At 57.6% G+C, this 21,371-nt stretch overlaps 1 protein-coding gene across 9 annotated transcripts in view; it reads left to right on the plus strand.

Annotated features, from left to right (window-relative positions):
• The window catches only part of STXBP5L (syntaxin binding protein 5L), a 419,668-nt gene that overhangs the window by 292,295 nt on the left and 106,002 nt on the right, over positions 1–21,371 (plus strand). For 5 of the 9 annotated variants that reach the window (XM_075334850.1, XM_075334854.1, XM_075334852.1 and 2 more), the window contains one exon: positions 16,937–17,008. The exons of the other annotated variants lie outside the window; for them this stretch is intronic. In XM_075334850.1, coding sequence (XP_075190965.1) covers positions 16,937–17,008 — 72 coding nt within the window. The remainder of the gene's footprint in view (positions 1–16,936; positions 17,009–21,371) is intronic. 9 annotated transcript variants of the gene reach the window in all.

Consider the following 21,371-nt stretch of genomic DNA (forward strand, 5'->3'; position numbering starts at 1 on the left):
TGACAGATCACAGTCTACAAGGAAGGGGTGAGGGCACAGGAGGAGGGAGGACCCTGCCCGCGAGAGATCACAGTCTTTAGGGAAGGGGTGAGAGTACAGGAGGAGAGAGGACTCTGCTCACGAGGGATCACAGTCTTTAGGGAAGGGGTGAGAGTACAGGAGAAGAGAGGACTCTGCTCACGAGGGTTCACAGTCTACAGGAAAGGGGTGAGGGTACAGGAGGAGAGAGGACCCAGCCCGTGAGGGATCACAGTTTGCAGGAGGAGAGAGGACTCTGCCCGTGAGTGCTCACAGTCTACACGGGATGGGTGAGGGTACAGGAGGAGAAAGGACTCTGCCTGTGAGTGCTCACAGTCTACATGGAAGGGGTAAGGATACAGGGAGAGAGAGGACCCTGCCCGTGAGGATTCACAGTCTACAGGGGATGGATGAGGGTACAGGAGGAGAGAGGACACTGCCCGCAAGGGCTCACAGTCTACAGGGGATGGGTGAGAATACAGGAGGAGAGAGGACCCTGCCCACGAGGGCTCACAGTCTACAGGGGATGGGTGAGGGTACAGGAGGAGAGAGGACACTGCCCGCAAGGGCTCACAGACTACAGGGGATGGATGAGGGTACAGGAGGAGAGAGGACACTGCCCACAAGGGCTCACAGACTACAGGGGATTGATGAAGGTACAGGAGGAGAGAGGACCCTGCCCGTGACAGATCACAGTCTACAAGGAAGGGGTGAGGGTACAGGAGAAGAGAGGACCCTGCCCGCGAGGGATCACAGTCTTTAGGGAAGGGGTGAGAGTACAGGAGAGAGGACTCTGCCCACGAGGGATCACAGTCTACAGGAAAGGGGTGAGGGTACAGGAGGAGAGAGGACACTGCCCGCGAGGGCTTACAGTCTACAGGAGGAGAGAGGACTCTGCCCGTGAGTTCTCACAGTCTACAGGGGATGGGTGAGGGTACAGGAGGAGAGAAGACCCTGCCCACGAGGGCTCAGTCTATAGGGGATGGGTGAGGGTACAGGAGGAGAGAGGACCCTGCCCACGAGGGCTCACAGTCTACAGGGGATGGGTGAGGGTACAGAAGGAGAGCGGACCCTGCCCACGAGGGCTCACAGTCTACAAGAGGAGAGAGGATACTGCCCACGAGGGCTCACAGTCTTTAGGGAAGGGGTGAGAGTACAGGAGGAGAGAGGACTCTGCCCACGAGGGATCACAGTCTACAGGAGGAGAGAGGACTCTGCTCACGAGGGATCACAGTCTACAGGAGGAGAGAGGACTCTGCTCACGAGGGATCACAGTCTACAGGAGGAGAGAGGACTCTGCTCACGAGGGATCACAGTCTACAGGAGGAGAGAGGACCCTGCCCGCGAGGGCTCACAGTCTACAGGAGGAGAGAGGACCCTGCCCGCGAGGGCTCACAGTCTACAGGAGGAGAGAGGACCCTGCCCGCGAGGGCTCACAGTCTACACGGGATGGGTGAGAGTACAGGAGAAGAGAGGACACTGCCCGCGAGGGCTCACAGTCTACAGGGGATGGGTGAGGGTACAGAAGGAGAGCGGACCCTGCCCACGAGGGCTCACAGTCTACAAGAGGAGAGAGGATACTGCCCACGAGGGCTCACAGTCTTTAGGGAAGGGGTGAGAGTACAGGAGGAGAGAGGACTCTGCCCACGAGGGATCACAGTCTACAGGAGGAGAGAGGACTCTGCTCACGAGGGATCACAGTCTACAGGAGGAGAGAGGACTCTGCTCACGAGGGATCACAGTCTACAGGAGGAGAGAGGACTCTGCTCACGAGGGATCACAGTCTACAGGAGGAGAGAGGACCCTGCCCGCGAGGGCTCACAGTCTACAGGAGGAGAGAGGACCCTGCCCGCGAGGGCTCACAGTCTACAGGAGGAGAGAGGACCCTGCCCGCGAGGGCTCACAGTCTACACGGGATGGGTGAGAGTACAGGAGAAGAGAGGACACTGCCCGCGAGGGCTCACAGTCTACAGGGGATGGGTGAGATTGTTACCTAAGAAGAGAAGTTGTAGTAAGCTGATGACGGTACATGACACTTTACCCTGAAAACATCAAGGGTGCAACTGACCAATAATCACAGCCCTAAACCTCCACTTCTGCCAAGAAAAATACTGATAGCTGTGATCCTGAGTTACCTCCTGTATTATACTCCAGAGCTGCACTCACTATTCTGCTGGTGCAGTCACTGTGTACATACATTACATTACTGATCCTGAGTTACCTCCTGTATTATACTCCAGAGCTGCACTCACTATTCTGCTGGTGCAGTCACTGTGTACATACATTACTGATCCTGAGCTACCTCCTGTATATACTCCAGAGCTGCACTCACTATTTTGCTGGTGCAGTCACTGTGTACATACATTACATTACTGATCCTGAGTTACCTCCTGTATATACTCCAGAGCTGCACTCACTATTCTGCTGGTGCAGTCACTGTGTACATACATTACATTACTGATCCTGAGTTACCTCCTGTATTACACTCCAGAGCTGCGCTCACTATAATGGATTCCCTTTAACACTTGTATTTGTGAAAGCTTTTTAGTCTGCAACATTTTTCTATGTCTGCCTTCAGAGCTGTACTTCTACATGTATGACGCTCAGTGAATATTGTAGTGTCAGTATGTTTTGCCCCTATACTATACTGCTGCTCACACTCTGGGGTCCGCACCCTCTGCCCCCCTCCTGCAGGCTGCTGCACATGTTGCTCCTGATGATTGTGATGTGGCTTCTGGCGGTCCCGAGCTTCCTGCTCAGAGTCTCATTTGGGGCAACGTTTCCTGACAATGCGGAGTTAATGAGGCTGCTGTTATTAGGCCTGCGTCTGATGGTGGGGGGCCGGGGGGTGACTGACGGCTCCATTCTGCCTCTGCACAGCGCTGTCTGCTCTGCCGTCATTGTGCCTTTGGCTGGTAATATGTGTTGGGTTATTTTCATCTCGCGGCTGGAGACAGTCGCGGGGTGGTCTGCTGCAGGGATGAGACCCCCAGACACCAAGCGTCCTGTGCCGCCACATGTAGGGGAGACCACCTGAACCTCATCAGCGGAGATCCGGCATCTGCTCCATGCCGCGGCCTCCGCCTGGATCACCGCACAAGAATAATCAGGAAATGTAATGTAGTGTAATGTAATGTAATGTGCAGCTCTGGAGGATAATACAGGAGGTAACTCAGGATCAGTAATGTAATGTATGTACACAGTGACTGCACCAGCAGAATAGTGAGCGCAGCTCTGGAGTACAGGGTGTAATACTTCTATGTGATGGTATTGTTATGCCGTTTCCCCACTCCGTGTTTTATGTTGGGTGGAGTCGTGGCGGTGGCCCCGTGTGTGTTGTCTGTGCACCCCTCTTGTTACGTCCCTGCCTGGCTCTCCCTTTTTGTGCTTTCTGTGCTGGGAGTTCCATGGTGTAATATATGAGGGTGACTCAAAAATGTTCCACTTTTTGGTTATATTCATATATATCTTCTGTTGGCCGCTCTCTCAGCGTTTTCGGTCCCGGCGTCTCTGCAGTCTCCGCTGTGCGGTCATGAACCTATTTTATCTGTTCATCTGCGAGAAACCCCTTGTGATTCACAGGAATGAAGAGCAGCGGGAAGTTCCTCATTGTCTGCCGGGGTCTGGTGCCGATACTTCTGCTGGGTGTCTGGTGCCGATACTTCTGCCGGGTGTCTGGTGCCAATACTTCTGCCGGGGGTCTGGTGCCAATACTTCTTCCGGGGGGGGTCTGGTGCCGATACTTCTTCCGGGGGTCTTGTGCTGATACTTCTGCCGGGGGTCTGGTGCCTATACTTCTGCTGGGTCTGGTGCCTATACTTCTGCTGGGTCTGGTGCCGATACTTCTGCCGGGGTCTAGTGCCAATACTTGTGCCGTGGGTCTGGTGCCAATACTTCTTCCGGGGGGGCTGGTGCCGATACTTCTGCCGGGGGGTCTGGTGCCAATACTTCTTCCGGGGGGGTCTGGTGCCGATACCTCTGCCGGGGGTCTGGTGCCGATACTTCTGCTGGGGTCTGGTGCCGATACGTCTGCCGGGGGTCTGGTGCCGATACTTCTGCCGGGGGTCTGGTGCCAATGCTTCTGCCGGGGGTCTGGTGCCGATACCTCTTCCGGGGGAGTGGTGCCAATGCTTCTGCCGGGGGTCTGGTGCCAATGCTTCTGCCGGGGGTCTGGTGCTGATACTTCTGCCGTGGGTCTGGTGCGGATACTTCTGCCGGGGGTCTGGTGCGGATACTTCTTCCGGGGGTCTGGTGCAGATACTTCTTCCGGGGGTCTGGTGCAGATACTTCTTCCGGGGGTCTGGTGCCGATACTTCTGTCGGGTGTCTGGTGCCAATGCTTCTGCCGGGGGTCTGGTGCTGATACTTCTTCCGGGGGTCTGGTGCGGATACTTCTTCCGGGGGTCTGGTGCGGATACTTCTGCCGGGGGTCTTGTGCCGATACTTCTGCCGGGGGTCTGGTGCCAATACTTCTGCCGGGGGTCTGGTGCCAATACTTCTTCCGGGGGGGTCTGGTGCCAATACTTCTGCCGGGGGGTCTGGTGCCAATACTTCTTCCGGGGGGGTCTGGTGCCGATACCTCTGCCGGGGGTCTGGTGCCGATACGTCTGCCGGGGGTCTGGTGCCGATACGTCTGCCGGGGGTCTGGTGCCGATACTTCTGCCGGGGGACTGGTGCCAATGCTTCTGCCGGGGGTCTGGTGCCAATGCTTCTGCCGGGGGTCTGGTGCTGATACTTTTGCCGTGGGTCTGGTGCGGATACTTCTGCCGGTGGTCTGGTGCGGATACTTCTTCCGGGGGTCTGGTGCAGATACTTCTTCCGGGGGTCTGGTGCCAATACTTCTTCCGGGGGGGGTCTGGTGCCGATACTTCTTCCGGGGGGTCTAGTGCTGATACTTCTGCCAGGGGTCTGGTGCCTATACTTCTGCTGGGTCTGGTGCCTATACTTCTGCTGGGTCTGGTGCCGATACTTCTGCCGGGGTCTAGTGCCAATACTTGTGCCGTGGGTCTGGTGCCAATACTTCTTCCGGGGGGGTCTGGTGCCAATGCTTCTGCCGGGGGTCTGGTGCCAATGCTTCTGCCGGGGGTCTGGTGCCGATACCTCTGCCGGGGGTCTGGTGCGGATACTTCTTCCGGGGGTCTGGTGCGGATACTTCTGCCGGGGGTCTGGTGCGGATATTTCTGCCGGGAGTCTGGTGTGGATACTTCTGCCGGGGGTCTGGTGCAGTTACTTCTGCCGGGGGTCTGGTGCGGATACTTCTGCCGGGGTCTGGTGCGGATACTTCTTCCGGGGGTCTGGTGCGGATACTTCTGCCGGGGGTCTGGTGCCAATACTTCTGCCGGGGGTCTGGTGCCAATGCTTCTGCTAGGGATCTGGTGCGGATACTTCTGCCGGGGGTCTGGTGCGGATACTTCTTCCGGGGATCTGGTGCGGATACTTCTTCCGGGGGTCTGGTGCCGATACTTCTTCCGGGGGTCTGGTGCGGATACTTCTGCCGGGGGTCTGGTGCGGATACCTCTGCCGGGGGTCTGGTGCCGATACTTCTTCCGGGGGTCTGGTGCCGATACTTCTTCCGGGGGGTCTAGTGCTGATACTTCTGCCAGGGGTCTGGTGCCTATACTTCTGCTGGGTCTGGTGCCTATACTTCTGCTGGGTCTGGTGCCGATACTTCTGCCGGGGTCTAGTGCCAATACTTGTGCCGTGGGTCTGGTGCCAATACTTCTTCCGGGGGGGGCTGGTGCCGATACTTCTGCCGGGGGTCTGGTGCCAATGCTTCTGCCGGGGGTCTGGTGCCAATGCTTCTGCCGGGGGTCTGGTGCCGATACCTCTGCCGGGGGTCTGGTGCCGATACTTCTTCCGGGGGTCTGGTGCGGATACTTCTGCCGGGGGTCTGGTGCGGATATTTCTGCCGGGAGTCTGGTGTGGATACTTCTGCCGGGGGTCTGGTGCAGTTACTTCTGCCGGGGGTCTGGTGCGGATACTTCTGCCGGGGTCTGGTGCGGATACTTCTACCGGGGGTCTGGTGCGGATACTTCTGCCGGGGGTCTGGTGCCAATACTTCTGCCGGGGGTCTGGTGCCAATGCTTCTGCTAGGGATCTGGTGCGGATACTTCTGCCGGGGGTCTGGTGCGGATACTTCTTCCGGGGATCTGGTGCGGATACTTCTTCCGGGGGTCTGGTGCCGATACTTCTTCCGGGGGTCTGGTGCGGATACTTCTGCCGGGGGTCTGGTGCGGATACCTCTGCCGGGGGTCTGGTGCCGATACTTCTTCCGGGGGTCTGGTGCCGATACTTCTTCCGGGGGTCTAGTGCTGATACTTTTGCCGGGGGTCTGGTGCCTATACTTCTGCTGGGTCTGGTGCCTATACTTCTGCTGGGTCTGGTGCCGATACTTCTGCCGGGGTCTAGTGCCAGTACTTGTGACGTGGGTCTGGTGCCAATACTTCTTCCGGGGGGGTCTGGTGCCAATACTTCTGCCGGGGGGTCTGGTGCCAATACTTCTTCCGGGGGGGGTCTGGTGCCGATACCTCTGCCGGGGGTCTGGTGCCGATACTTCTGCCGGGGGGCTGGTGCCAATGCTTCTGCCGGGGTCTGGTGCCAATGCTTCTGCCGGGGGTCTGGTGCTGATACTTTTGCCGTGGGTCTGGTGCGGATACTTCTGCCGGTGGTCTGGTGCGGATACTTCTTCCGGGGGTCTGGTGCAGATACTTCTTCCGGGGGTCTGGTGCCAATACTTCTTCCGGGGGGGGTCTGGTGCCGATACTTCTTCCGGGGGGTCTAGTGCTGATACTTCTGCCAGGGGTCTGGTGCCTATACTTCTGCTGGGTCTGGTGCCTATACTTCTGCTGGGTCTGGTGCCGATACTTCTGCCGGGGTCTAGTGCCAATACTTGTGCCGTGGGTCTGGTGCCAATACTTCTTCCGGGGGGGGCTGGTGCCGATACTTCTGCCGGGGGTCTGGTGCCAATGCTTCTGCCGGGGGTCTGGTGCCAATGCTTCTGCCGGGGGTCTGGTGCCGATACCTCTGCCGGGGGTCTGGTGCCGATACTTCTTCCGGGGGTCTGGTGCGGATACTTCTGCCGGGGGTCTGGTGCGGATATTTCTGCCGGGAGTCTGGTGTGGATACTTCTGCCGGGGGTCTGGTGCAGTTACTTCTGCCGGGGGTCTGGTGCGGATACTTCTGCCGGGGTCTGGTGCGGATACTTCTTCCGGGGGTCTGGTGCGGATACTTCTGCCGGGGGTCTGGTGCCAATACTTCTGCCGGGGGTCTGGTGCCAATGCTTCTGCTAGGGATCTGGTGCGGATACTTCTGCCGGGGGTCTGGTGCGGATACTTCTTCCGGGGATCTGGTGCGGATACTTCTTCCGGGGGTCTGGTGCCGATACTTCTTCCGGGGGTCTGGTGCGGATACTTCTGCCGGGGGTCTGGTGCGGATACCTCTGCCGGGGGTCTGGTGCCAATACTTCTTCCGGGGGTCTGGTGCCGATACTTCTTCCGGGGGGTCTAGTGCTGATACTTCTGCCAGGGGTCTGGTGCCTATACTTCTGCTGGGTCTGGTGCCTATACTTCTGCTGGGTCTGGTGCCGATACTTCTGTCGGGGTCTAGTGCCAATACTTGTGCCGTGGGTCTGGTGCCAATACTTCTTCCGGGGGGGGCTGGTGCCGATACTTCTGCCGGGGGTCTGGTGCCAATGCTTCTGCCGGGGGTCTGGTGCCAATGCTTCTGCCGGGGGTCTGGTGCCGATACCTCTGCCGGGGGTCTGGTGCCGATACTTCTTCCGGGGGTCTGGTGCGGATATTTCTGCCGGGAGTCTGGTGTGGATACTTCTGCCGGGGGCCTGGTGCAGTTACTTCTGCCGGGGGTCTGGTGCGGATACTTCTGCCGGGGTCTGGTGCGGATACTTCTTCCGGGGGTCTGGTGCGGATACTTCTGCCGGGGGTCTGGTGCCAATACTTCTGCCGGGGGTCTGGTGCCAATGCTTCTGCTAGGGATCTGATGCGGATACTTCTGCCGGGGGTCTGGTGCGGATACTTCTTCCGGGGATCTGGTGCGGATACTTCTTCCGGGGGTCTGGTGCCGATACTTCTTCCGGGGGTCTGGTGCGGATACTTCTGCCGGGGGTCTGGTGCGGATACCTCTGCCGGGGGTCTGGTGCCGATACTTCTTCCGGGGGTCTGGTGCCGATACTTCTTCCGGGGGTCTAGTGCTGATACTTTTGCCGGGGGTCTGGTGCCTATACTTCTGCTGGGTCTGGTGCCTATACTTCTGCTGGGTCTGGTGCCGATACTTCTGCCGGGGTCTAGTGCCAGTACTTGTGCCGTGGGTCTGGTGCCAATACTTCTTCCGGGGGGGTCTGGTGCCAATACTTCTTCCGGGGGGTCTGGTGCCAATACTTCTTCCGGGGGGGTCTGGTGCCGATACCTCTGCCGGGGGTCTGGTGCCGATACTTCTGCCGGTGGACTGGTGCCAATGCTTCTGCCTGGGGTCTGGTGCCAATGCTTCTGCCGGGGGTCTGGTGCTGATACTTTTGCCGTGGGTCTGGTGCGGATACTTCTGCCGGTGGTCTGGTGCGGATACTTCTTCCGGGGGTCTGGTGCAGATACTTCTTCCGGGGGTCTGGTGCCAATACTTCTTCCGGGGGGGGTCTGGTGCCGATACTTCTTCCAGGGGGTCTAGTGCTGATACTTCTGCCAGGGGTCTGGTGCCTATACTTCTGCTGGGTCTGGTGCCTATACTTCTGCTGGGTCTGGTGCCGATACTTCTGCCGGGGTCTAGTGCCAATACTTGTGCCGTGGGTCTGGTGCCAATACTTCTTCCGGGGGGGTCTGGTGCCGATACTTCTGTCGGGGGGTCTGGTGCCAATACTTCTTCCGGGGGGGTCTGGTGCCGATACCTCTGACGGGGGTCTGGTGCTGATACTTCTGCCGGGGTCTGGTGCCGATACGTCTGCCGGGGGTCTGGTGCCGATACGTCTGCCGGGGGTCTGGTGCCAATGCTTCTGCCGGGGGTCTGGTGCCGATACCTCTTCCAGGGGTCTGGTGCCAATGCTTCTGCCGGGGGTCTGGTGCCAATGCTTCTGCCGGGGGTCTGGTGCTGATACTTCTGCCGTGGGTCTGGTGCGGATACTTCTGCCGGGGGTCTGGTGCGGATACTTCTTCCGGGGTCTGGTGCAGATACTTCTTCCGGGGGTCTGGTGCCGATACTTCTGCCGGGGGTCTGGTGTCAATGCTTCTGCCGGGGGTCTAGTGCCAATGCTTCTGCCGGGTGTCTGGTGCCGATACCTCTTCCTGGGGTCTGGTGCCAATGCTTCTGTCGGGTGTCTGGTGCCAATGTTTCTGCCGGGGGTCTGGTGCTGATACTTCTTCCGGGGGTCTGGTGCGGATACTTCTTCCGGGGGTCTGGTGCGGATACTTCTGCCGGGGGTCTTGTGCCGATACTTCTGCCGGGGGTCTGGTGCCCATGCTTCTGCCGGGGGTCTGGTGCCGATAACTCTGCCTGGTGTCTGATGCCGATACTTCTTCCGGGGATCTGGTGCGGATCCTTCTGCCGGTGGTCTGGTGCGGATACTTCTTCCGGGGGTCTGGTGCCGATACTTCTTCCGGGGGTCTGGTGCGGATACTTCTGCCGGGGGTCTGGTGCGGATACCTCTGCCGGGGGTCTGGTGCCGATACCTCTGCCGGGGGTCTGGTGCCGATACTTCTTCTGGGGGTCTGGTGCGGATACTTCTTCCGGGGGTCTGGTGCGGATACTTCTTCCGAGGGTCTGGTGCGGATACTTCTTCCGGGGGTCTGGTGCGGATACTTCTGCCGGTGGTCTGGTGCTGATACTTCTTCCGGGGGTCTGGTGCGGATACTTCTTCCGGGGGTCTGGTGCGGATACTTCTGCCGGGGGTCTTGTGCCGATACGTCTGCCGGGGGTCTGGTGCCAATACTTCTGCCGGGGGTCTGGTGCCAATGCTTCTACCGGGGGTCTGGTGCCGATACCTCTGCCGGGGGTCTGGTGCCGATACTTCTTCCGGGGGTCTGGTGCGGATACTTCTGCCGGGGGTCTGGTGCGGATACTTCTGCCGGGGGTCTGGTGCGGATACTTCTGCCGGGGGTCTGGTGCCGATACTTTTTCCGGGGGTCTGGTGCCGATACTTTTTCCGGGGGTCTGGTGCGGATACTTCTGCCGGGGGTCTGGTGTGGATACTTCTTCCGGGGGTCTGGTGCGGATACTTCTGCCGGGGGGGTCTGGTGCGGATACTTCTTCTGGGGCCTGGTGCGGATACTTCTGTCAGGTGTCTGTTGCCGATACCTCTGCCGGGGGTCTGGTGCCGATACTTCTTCCGGGGGTCTGGTGCGGATACTTCTGCCAGGGGTCTGGTGCGGATATTTCTGCCGGGAGTCTAGTGTGGATACTTCTGCCGGGGGTCTGGTGCAGTTACTTCTGCCGGGGGTCTGGTGCTGATACTTCTTCCGGGGGTCTGGTGCGGATACTTCTTCCGGGGGTCTGGTGCGGATACTTCTGCCGGGGGTCTTGTGCCGATACTTCTGCCGGGGGTCTGGTGCCAATGTTTCTGCCGGGGGTCTGGTGCCAATGCTTCTGCCGGGGGTCTGGTGCCGATACCTCTGCCGGGGGTCTGATGCCGATACTTCTTCCGGGGATCTGGTGCGGATCCTTCTGCCGGGGGTCTGGTGCGGATACTTCTTCCGGGGGTCTGGTGCCGATACTTCTTCCGGGGGTCTGGTGCGGATACTTCTGCCGGGGGTCTGGTGCGGATACCTCTGCCGGGGGTCTGGTGCCGATACCTCTGCCGGGGGTCTGGTGCCGATACTTCTTCTGGGGGTCTGGTGCGGATACTTCTTCCGGGGGTCTGGTGCGGATACTTCTTCCGAGGGTCTGGTGCGGATACTTCTTCCGGGGGTCTGGTGCGGATACTTCTGCCGGTGGTCTGGTGCTGATACTTCTTCCGGGGGTCTGGTGCGGATACTTCTTCCGGGGGTCTGGTGCGGATACTTCTGCCGGGGGTCTTGTGCCGATACTTCTGCCGGGGGTCTGGTGCCAATACTTCTGCCGGGGGTCTGGTGCCAATGCTTCTACCGGGAGTCTGGTGCCGATACCTCTGCCGGGGGTCTGGTGCCGATACTTCTTCCGGGGGTCTGGTGCGGATACTTCTGCCGGGGGTCTGGTGCGTATACTTCTTCCGGGGGTCTGGTGCGGATACTTCTGCCGAGGGGGTCTGGTGCGGTTACTTCTTCTGGGGCCTGGTGCCGATACTTCTGTCAGGTGTCTGGTGCGGATACTTCTGCCGGGGGTCTGGTGCGGATACTTCTGCCGGGGGTCTGGTGCCGATACTTTTTCCGGGGGTCTGGTGCCGATACTTTTTCCGAGGGTCTGGTGCCGATACTTTTTCCGGGGGTCTGGTGCGGATACTTCTGCCGGGGGGGTCTGGTGCGGATACTTCTTCTGGGGCCTGGTGCGGATACTTCTGTCAGGTGTCTGGTGCCGATACCTCTGCCGGGGGTCTGGTGTCGATACTTCTTCCGGGGGTCTGGTGCGGATACTTCTGCCAGGGGTCTGGTGCGGATATTTCTGCCGGGAGTCTAGTGTGGATACTTCTGCCGGGGGTCTGGTGCAGTTACTTCTGCCGGGGGTCTGGTGCGGATACTTCTTCCGGGAGTCTGGTGCGGATACTTCTGCCGGGGGTCTGGTGCGGATATTTCTGCCGGGGGTCTGGTGTGGATACTTCTGCCGGGGTCTGGTGCAGATACTTCTGCCGGGGGTCTGGTGTTGATACTTCTGCCGGGGTCTGGTGCTGATACTTCTGCCGGGGGTCTGGTGCGGATATTTCTGCCGGGGGTCTGGTGTGGATACTTCTGCCGGGGTCTGGTGCAGATACTTCTGCCGGGGTCTGATGCAGATACTTCTGCCGGGGGTCTGGTGTGGATACTTCTGCCGGGGTCTGTTGCAGATACTTCTGCCGGGGGTCTGGTGCGGATACTTCTGCCGGGGTCTGGTGCGGATTCTTCTGCCGGGGGTCTGGTGTGGATACTTCTGCCGGGGTCTGGTGCGGATACTTCTGCCGGGGGTCTGGTGTGGATACTTCTGCCGGGGTCTGGTGCTGATACTTCTGCCGGGATCTGGTGCAGATAGTTCTGCCGGGGGTCTGGTGCTGATACTTCTGCCGGGGTCTGGTGCTGATACTTCTGCCGGGGGTCTGGTGCGGATACTTCTGCCGGGGTCTGGTGCGGATACTTCTGCCGGGGGTCTGGTGTAGATACTTCTGCCGGGGTCTGGTGCTGATACTTCTGCCGGGATCTGGTGCAGATAGTTCTGCCGGGGGTCTGGTGCTGATACTTCTGCCGGGGTCTGTGGCTCCGCAGTCTGGGGACAGATGGACGCAGGGCACTGTGCAGCCGGGAGATTCTGGGGACAGGGATATGAATCCAGGGTGCAGGAATTTTTGACTCTCCCTCGTATAAAGCTTTGTGGCTTTTCTGCTGATTGATGACGCTCCCTCCTCACTGTGTGACCTGATGTGCAGCAGCATTCCATCCATCCCCTTGTGTTACCCCACTGACCTGGCGGGCTGGTGTGGGGGTGATGGGGGTCTCCCTCTCTGACCTGGTGGGCTGGTGTGGGGGTGATGGGGGTCTCCCTCTCTGACCTGGTGGGCTGGTGTGGGGGTGATGGCGGTCTCCCTCTCTGACCTGGTGGGCTGGTGTGGGGGTGATCAGGGGGTGATGGGGGGTCTCTCTCTCTCACCTGGCGGGCTGGTGTGGGGGTGATCGGGCGGTGATGGGGGTCTGCCTCTCTGACCTGGTGGGCTGGTGTGGGGGTGAACAGGAGGTGATGGGGGGTCTCCCTCTCTGACCCGGCGGGCTGGTGTGGGGGTGATCGGGCGGTGATGGGAGGTCTCCCTCTCTGACCTGGTGGGCTGGTGTGGGGGTGATCGAGGGGTGATGGGGGTCTGCCTCTTTGACCTGGTGGGCTGGTGTGGGGGTGAACAGGAGGTGATGGGGGGGTCTCCCTCTCTGACCTGGCGGGCTGGTGTGGGGGTGATCGGGCGTTGATAGGAGGTCTCCCTCTCTGACCTGGTGGGCTGGTGTGGGGGTGATCGGGCGGTGATAGGAGGTCTCCCTCTCTGACCTGGTGGGCTGGTGTGGGGGTGATCGGGGGGGTGATGGGGGTCTCCCTCTGTGACCTGGCGGGCTGGTGTGGGGGTGATCGGGGGGGATGGGGGTCTGCCTCTCTCACCTGGCGGGCTGGTGTGGGGGTGATCAGGGGGTGATGGGGGGTCTCCCTCTCTGACCTGGTGGGCTGGTGTGGGGGTGATGGGGGCTCTCCCTCTCTGACCTGGGGGGCTGGTGTGGGGGTGATGGGGGTCTCCCTCTCTGACCTGGTGGGCTGGTGTGGGGGTGATAGGGGTCTCCCTCTCTGACCTGGTGGGCTGCCAGGGGTCTGGTGCGGATATTTCTGCCGGGAGTCTAGTGTGGATACTTCTGCCGGGGGTCTGGTGCAGCTACTTCTGCCGGGGGTCTGGTGCTGATACTTCTTCCGGGGGTCTGGTGCGGATACTTCTTCCGGGGGTCTGGTGCGGATACTTCTGCCGGGGGTCTTGTGCCGATACTTCTGCCGGGGGTCTGGTGCCAATGCTTCTGCCGGGGGTCTGGTGCCAATGCTTCTGCCGGGGGTCTGGTGCCGATACCTCTGCCGGGGGTCTGATGCCGATACTTCTTCCGGGGATCTGGTGCGGATCCTTCTGCCGGGGGTCTGGTGCGGATACTTCTTCCGGGGGTCTGGTGCCGATACTTCTTCCGGGGGTCTGGTGCGGATACTTCTGCCGGGGGTCTGGTGCGGATACCTCTGCCGGGGGTCTGGTGCCGATACCTCTGCCGGGGGTCTTGTGCCGATACTTCTTCTGGGGGTCTGGTGCGGATACTTCTTCCGGGGGTCTGGTGCGGATACTTCTTCCGAGGGTCTGGTGCGGATACTTCTTCCGGGGGTCTGGTGCGGATACTTCTGCCGGTGGTCTGGTGCTGATACTTCTTCCGGGGGTCTGGTGCGGATACTTCTTCCGGGGGTCTGGTGCGGATACTTCTGCCGGGGGTCTTGTGCCGATACTTCTGCCGGGGGTCTGGTGCCAATACTTCTGCCGGGGGTCTGGTGCCAATGCTTCTACCGGGAGTCTGGTGCCGATACCTCTGCCGGGGGTCTGGTGCCGATACTTCTTCCGGGGGTCTGGTGCGGATACTTCTGCCGGGGGTCTGGTGCGGATACTTCTTCCGGGGGTCTGGTGCGGATACTTCTGCCGAGGGGGTCTGGTGCGGTTACTTCTTCTGGGGCCTGGTGCCGATACTTCTGTCAGGTGTCTGGTGCGGATACTTCTGCCGGGGGTCTGGTGCGGATACTTCTGCCGGGGGTCTGGTGCCGATACTTTTTCCGGGGGTCTGGTTCCGATACTTTTTCCGAGGGTCTGGTGCCGATACTTTTTCCGGGGGTCTGGTGCGGATACTTCTTCTGGGGCCTGGTGCGGATACTTCTGTCAGGTGTCTGGTGCCGATACCTCTGCCGGGGGTCTGGTGTCGATACTTCTTCCGGGGGTCTGGTGCGGATACTTCTGCCAGGGGTCTGGTGCGGATATTTCTGCCGGGAGTCTAGTGTGGATATTTCTGCCGGGGGTCTGGTGCAGTTACTTCTGCCGGGGGTCTGGTGCAGATACTTCTTCCGGGGGTCTGGTGCGGATACTTCTGCCGGGGGTCTGGTGCGGATATTTCTGCCGGGGGTCTGGTGTGGATACTTCTGCCGGGGTCTGGTGCAGATACTTCTGCCGGGGGTCTGGTGTTGATACTTCTGCCGGGGTCTGGTGCTGATACTTCTGCCGGGGGTCTGGTGTGGATACTTCTGCCGGGGTCTGTTGCAGATACTTCTGCCGGGGGTCTGGTGCGGATACTTCTGCCGGGGTCTGGTGCGGATTCTTCTGCCGGGGGTCTGGTGTGGATACTTCTGCCGGGGTCTGGTGCGGATACTTCTGCCGGGGGTCTGGTGTGGATACTTCTGCCGGGGTCTGGTGCTGATACTTCTGCCGGGATCTGGTGCAGATAGTTCTGCCGGGGGTCTGGTGCTGATACTTCTGCCGGGGTCTGGTGCTGATACTTCTGCCGGGGGTCTGGTGCGGATACTTCTGCCGGGGTCTGGTGCGGATACTTCTGCCGGGGGTCTGGTGCGGATACTTCTGCCGGGGTCTGGTGCGGATACTTCTGCCGGGGGTCTGGTGTAGATACTTCTGCCGGGGTCTGGTGCGGATACTTCTGCCGGGGGTCTGGTGCGGATACTTCTGCCGGGGTCTGGTGCGGATACTTCTGCCGGGGTCTGGTGCTGATACTTCTGCCGGGGGTCTGGTGCGGATACTTCTGCCGGGGTCTGGTGCGGATACTTCTGCCGGGGGTCTGGTGTAGATACTTCTGCCGGGGTCTGGTGCTGATACTTCTGCCGGGATCTGGTGCAGATAGTTCTGCCGGGGGTCTGGTGCTGATACTTCTGCCGGGGTCTGTGGCTCCGCAGTCTGGGGACAGATGGACGCAGGGCACTGTGCAGCCGGGAGATTCTGGGGACAGGGATATGAATCCAGGGTGCAGGAATTTTTGACTCTCCCTCGTATAAAGCTTTGTGGCTTTTCTGCTGATTGATGACGCTCCCTCCTCACTGTGTGACCTGATGTGCAGCAGCATTCCATCCATCCCCTTGTGTTACCCCACTGACCTGGCGGGCTGGTGTGGGGGTGATGGGGGTCTCCCTCTCTGACCTGGTGGGCTGGTGTGGGGGTGATGAGGGTCTCCCTCTCTGACCTGGTGGGCTGGTGTGGGGGTGATGGCGGTCTCCCTCTCTGACCTGGTGGGCTGGTGTGGGGGTGATCAGGGGGTGATGGGGGGTCTCTCTCTCTCACCTGGCGGGCTGGTGTGGGGGTGATCGGGCGGTGATGGGGGTCTGCCTCTCTGACCTGGTGGGCTGGTGTGGGGGTGAACAGGAGGTGATGGGGGGTCTCCCTCTCTGACCCGGCGGGCTGGTGTGGGGGTGATCGGGCGGTGATGGGAGGTCTCCCTCTCTGACCTGGTGGGCTGGTGTGGGGGTGATCGAGGGGTGATGGGGGTCTGCCTCTTTGACCTGGTGGGCTGGTGTGGGGGTGAACAGGAGGTGATGGGGGGGTCTCCCTCTCTGACCTGGCGGGCTGGTGTGGGGGTGATCGGGCGTTGATAGGAGGTCTCCCTCTCTGACCTGGTGGGCTGGTGTGGGGGTGATCGGGGGGGTGATGGGGGTCTCCCTCTGTGACCTGGCGGGCTGGTGTGGGGGTGATCGGGGGGGATGGGGATCTGCCTCTCTCACCTGGCGGGCTGGTGTGGGGGTGATCAGGGGGTGATGGGGGGTCTCCCTCTCTGACCTGGTGGGCTGGTGTGGGGGTGATGGGGGCTCTCCCTCTCTGACCTGGGGGGCTGGTGTGGGGGTGATGGGGGTCTCCCTCTCTGACCTGGTGGGCTGGTGTGGGGGTGATAGGGGTCTCCCTCTCTGACCTGGTGGGCTGGTGTGGGGGTGATGGGGGGTCTCCCTCTCTGACCTGGTGGGCTGGTGTGGGGGTGATGGGAGGTCTCCCTCTCTGACCTGGTGGGCTGGTGTGGGGGTGATGGGGGGGTCTCCCTCTCTGACCTGGGGGGCTGGTGTGGGGGTGATGGGAGTCTCCCTCTCTTACCTGGCGGGCTGGTGTGGGGGTGATCTGGGGTCTCCTTCTGTGACCTGGTGGGCTGGTGTGGGGGTGATCGGGGGATGATGAGGGTCTCCCGGCCACCATAGATTTCACTTTCTTTCACCGCACACTGTTTTTTTCCTTTCTTTCCTCTGCCTGCTGCTGCCGCTGATCTGCTGATGCGTGGCATGTTCCACAGACAACCTTTGCATGCGTGGCCTGTCTAATTTTTACCCAGATATTACGAAACGGATCCGCACTTCTTACCAGAGTAAGTTCCCCGAGGCCGGGGGTGGGCGCTCGGCTTTACGTCCTTTCTCCTTGGTTTTGCACAATGTGTGACACATTACACCCGCATGGCCCGTTATGTTATGTTATTTTTGATGCTGTAGATCAGATTCTGATTCTGAGACTTTTATTTTTAATTGTCGCCATTTTTATAACCTCTGCTTGCTTCCAGTGACTGACGACATTCCTGTATAAAGTAAGCCACAGGCTCCCGGCCTGACCTAAAGCCCCTCAAAGCTGAATATTAATTACTGTTGTGTCTAATGTAGACTCCACCATTTACCGGCCCTGACACATTACGTCAGGAGAGATTCTATACCAGACAGGAACGTTCTCATTCACTGACAGCAAGAAAACGCTTGCACCAGTCGTGTTCTCCTTACTGCTCCAGCATTAGCCACGTCTTAGCTTATGACTCTTTTGTATTGATCACTTCTTTTTATATCCTTTTGTACTCAATAATGGATTCCAATCTTCTGACATACATTTAGAGACTGCAGTGAACTTTAACCTGTAGGATATACTGATATACAGAATCCTTAAGAAAGTACTACCTGCACTTACATCACTTACAGGAAGAGACAGGGAAATAGCACTAACTGCTCCTACATCATACAGACTCCCCTGACAGACGTTCTGTCGCTTATCCATGTTATGTAAATAAAAGCTTATAACCTGACTTTAAATTCATCCATTGGTTTTATAAATTACTCTTTTGAAAGCTGAAACCCTCCCAAATTTGGTTTAGGTTATGAAAATAAAGTTGCTGCAAAGCTGAAATATTGATCATTTAATGAACACAGAGAGGTCAGATTTTGGCAAGACAAACGTTTTGTCGCCCACGGAAAGTGATGTGAAATTCAAACAAATAATTAACTTCTAATACAAAGATATGTGGCATAACATTGGTGAATGAAGTTGTGGTGCTATTAGAGCCATATGTAATATTTTGTGTGACTTCCATGAGCTTGAAGGACGGCATTCATGCGGATCAACAATGATTCATACAATTTATTGATGAGGTCATCAGGAATAGCAGAGAATGCATCTTACACGCCTCCCAGAGCTCATCTAGAGTCTTAGGTTTTGTCTTCCAAGCTTCCTCTTTCACCCTACCCCAAACATGCTCAATGATGGTCATGTCTGGTGACTGGTGGCCAGTCTTCTTTGCCAGGAGGACCTTTGTTGTAGAGATGGATGTATGAGATGGAGACCGTCCTGCTGCAGAATCTGACCCATTTTATGATTGGGAATGTAAGAGGTAGCTAATACTTCTTGATATTTTAGGCTATTGATATTGCCTTCCACTTTGCAAATGTTTCGCACCCCCCCATACTGAATGTAACCCCAGACCATGATCTTTCCACCACCAAACTTAACTGTTTTCTGGATCCATACGGGCTCCAGTAGGTCTCCTGCAGTTTTGGCGGCGGCTGTGGTGTAATTCAGCTGAAGATTCATCAGAGAAATCCACCTTCTGCCACTTTTCCAGCGTCCATCTGTTGACTTCCTGCCTTTTGTTTAGTGCTGGCTTCTGGGCACTGATTCGACCATGGAGGCCATTTTGAGACAGAATCCTACAATCTGCTCTAGTTGACACAGGGACTTGAGGTGACCAGGCCTGTTGGAGCTCTGCTGTAGTGGAAGAGAGGCTGGCTTTGGATTTTCTAACCAACAAACGTTCCTCCTGAGCAGTTGTCTTGCGGGGTCTGCAGGACCTGGGCTTGTCATAAACGTCTCCAGTCTCTTCAAATCTTTTTTTAATTCTTTGTACTTGACACTGAGACACATTAAAGGTGCAGCCACTTCTGCAGTGGATCTGGTCTTCAGCCTCCTGATAATCAAGGCTTTGGTCGCAGGGTGGATTTTTGGCATGTTGTCAGAGGTCAAGTTGCAGTTCTAGTGAAGGTCTGGAGTGCTGGGTTTCTTTTTATACACACCCACTAATTAACCGATCATTTAGTGAGCGCAGGTGAGGATGTAAACTAGGATTGGGTGCATTATATGACAAGGCGACAAAACTTTTGTCTTGCCAAAATCTGACCTTTCTATGTTCATTAAATGATCAATATTTCAGCTTTGCAGCAACTTTATTTTCATAACCTAAACCAAATTTGGGAGGGTTTCAGCTTTCAAAAGAGTAATTTATTAAACCAATGGATGAATTTAAAGTCAGGTTATAAGCTTTTATTTACATAACATGGATAAGCGAAAGAACTTCTGTCAGGGACTGTGCAAGTGGAGACAGGACAGGGAGGGAGTACTATCTTATATCATTTACAGGAAGAGACAGGTAGAGAGTACTATCTGCACCCTCATTTATAGGAAGAGTCATGGAACAGTATTATCTGCACCTATGTGCAGGAATAGATAGGGAGATGGTATTATCTGCACCTACATCATTTACAGGAAGAGTCATGGAGTTAATACTATCTGCACATTCATTTATGAGAAAAGACAGGGAGGTAGTACTATCGGCTTCTACATAATTTACGGGACAAGACAGGGAAACAGTACAATCTGCACCTACTTCAGAGAAAGAGATACAGTACTATCCGCACCTACATCATTTACAGGAAGAGACAGGGATACAGTACTATCTGCATCTGCAATATTTAGATGGAAAGACAGGGAGACGGTACTATCTGCCTCTGCATCATTTACAGGAAAAGACAGGTAGATAGAACTATCTGCATCTAAATCTTTTACAGGAAGTAAGGGAGATTTAACTATCTGCACCTTAACTGACTGGAAGAGACAAGTAGACAGTACTATCTGCACCTACCTCACTAACAGGAAGAGAGAAGGACACAGTACTATCTACATAATTTTCAGGAAAAAAACAGGGAGATTGTACTATCTGTACCTTCAATTACAGGAAGAGACAGACAGACAGTACTATCTGCATCTACATCATTTACAGGAAGAGACAGAGAGACTGTACTATCTGAAATATTCATCATTTACAGGAAGAGACAGGGAGACAATACTATCTGTAATTTCATTTACAGGAAAAGACAGGTAGACAGTACTATCTGCACCTAGAGTTGCATGAAAAAAGTATTCATACTTTTCACCCACAAATTTAAATGGATTTTATTGAAATTTTATGTGATATACCGACAGTAAGTGACATGTATTTGCGACCTGTAAAAAGAATGATATGTGGCGCCCTGGACAAGCCAGGGGCCACAGAGAGCAACACCAACACACCCCACACTCCCGGTCAGGCACACCGAAGTCAGACGAAAACCCTTGTTGCCTTCCTCCAGGGGCTGATGTTCACACCAGGGGGTGGGCCAGGCGGTTGGCCCCGCCCACCGAGGAGTTCACAGTCCTGGAGGCGTGAAAAGTAGACAGATCAGTTTGAGAGTGGAAGTGGAAGGAAGGAAAGTGGCAAGTGAGCAGGCTGAATTTGGTCCGGGTGTGTGGCCCGGACGGATCAGCAAGGTTGGCAGACGGTGGTGACCGTCTCCAGGAGTGGCCTATTGGAGCTAACCGTAAGGACCGTGGACGGGCGGTGGCCCGGCGGTACCGGACCGGTACACAAAGAGAAGCCAGCACCACCCGGCAGGGGCGTACGGACCCCGGCAAGGCTAGGAATCGCCGTGCGATTTGTCAAATCCGTTAGCGAAGGGAACCTCCTGGGTTTCCCAGCATCCAAGTCCCGTCAGAAGGCAACCGTCCAACCGAGAGAGGGAAACACAGTCACCGCCAAGGCTAAAGTTCCCAGGGCCAGAGCCTGCGGGCAAAAGGGGCTCCTCCAGCCCATATCCAAGCTGGGGAGCGGGTTACCGGTGGGAACCCATCGGAACCATCAACCATACACAGGTGCAGGGAAAGGCAGTCACCATACACCTGCCGGGAGGAGAAACAACACCGCAGCCGTCTGTGGGACCCGTCCATCCAGCCGTTTGTTTTACCGAGAACTGTGTCCTCATCATTGGCTGAGTGAGTACCACCGTGCCGTGCGGCACAGCGCTGCCCCCGCGACCCTGCACCTCGCCGGGCCCCGTAACCCGCCTGCCATCCATCCCTACCCCATCACCGGGCCCCGGGACAACCAACCCCCTACCCACGGAGGGGAGAACTAACATCAAGGCTGCTCCCTGTCATCGCTCCCGGGATCCCCGTCTAGAGCAGCGGTGGTGTCACCAATATCACCACAACCATGGGTGGCGTCACGGACAATAATCAAATCCCCCACAATCAATCCCACCCTTTTCACTCACGGGCGAGGAGCGCCGCTCGAGTCCCCGGGATCCGGCCCACCGCTCGAGCCACCACCGAGCAGCCGCAGCAGCAGCAGCGGCAGTCGGACCCGAGCAGTGGGAGAGCGCAGCGTC

The sequence above is a fragment of the Anomaloglossus baeobatrachus genome, chromosome 2 (assembly GCF_048569485.1).
Source record: "Anomaloglossus baeobatrachus isolate aAnoBae1 chromosome 2, aAnoBae1.hap1, whole genome shotgun sequence".
NCBI classification, from domain to species: domain Eukaryota; kingdom Metazoa; phylum Chordata; class Amphibia; order Anura; family Aromobatidae; genus Anomaloglossus; species Anomaloglossus baeobatrachus.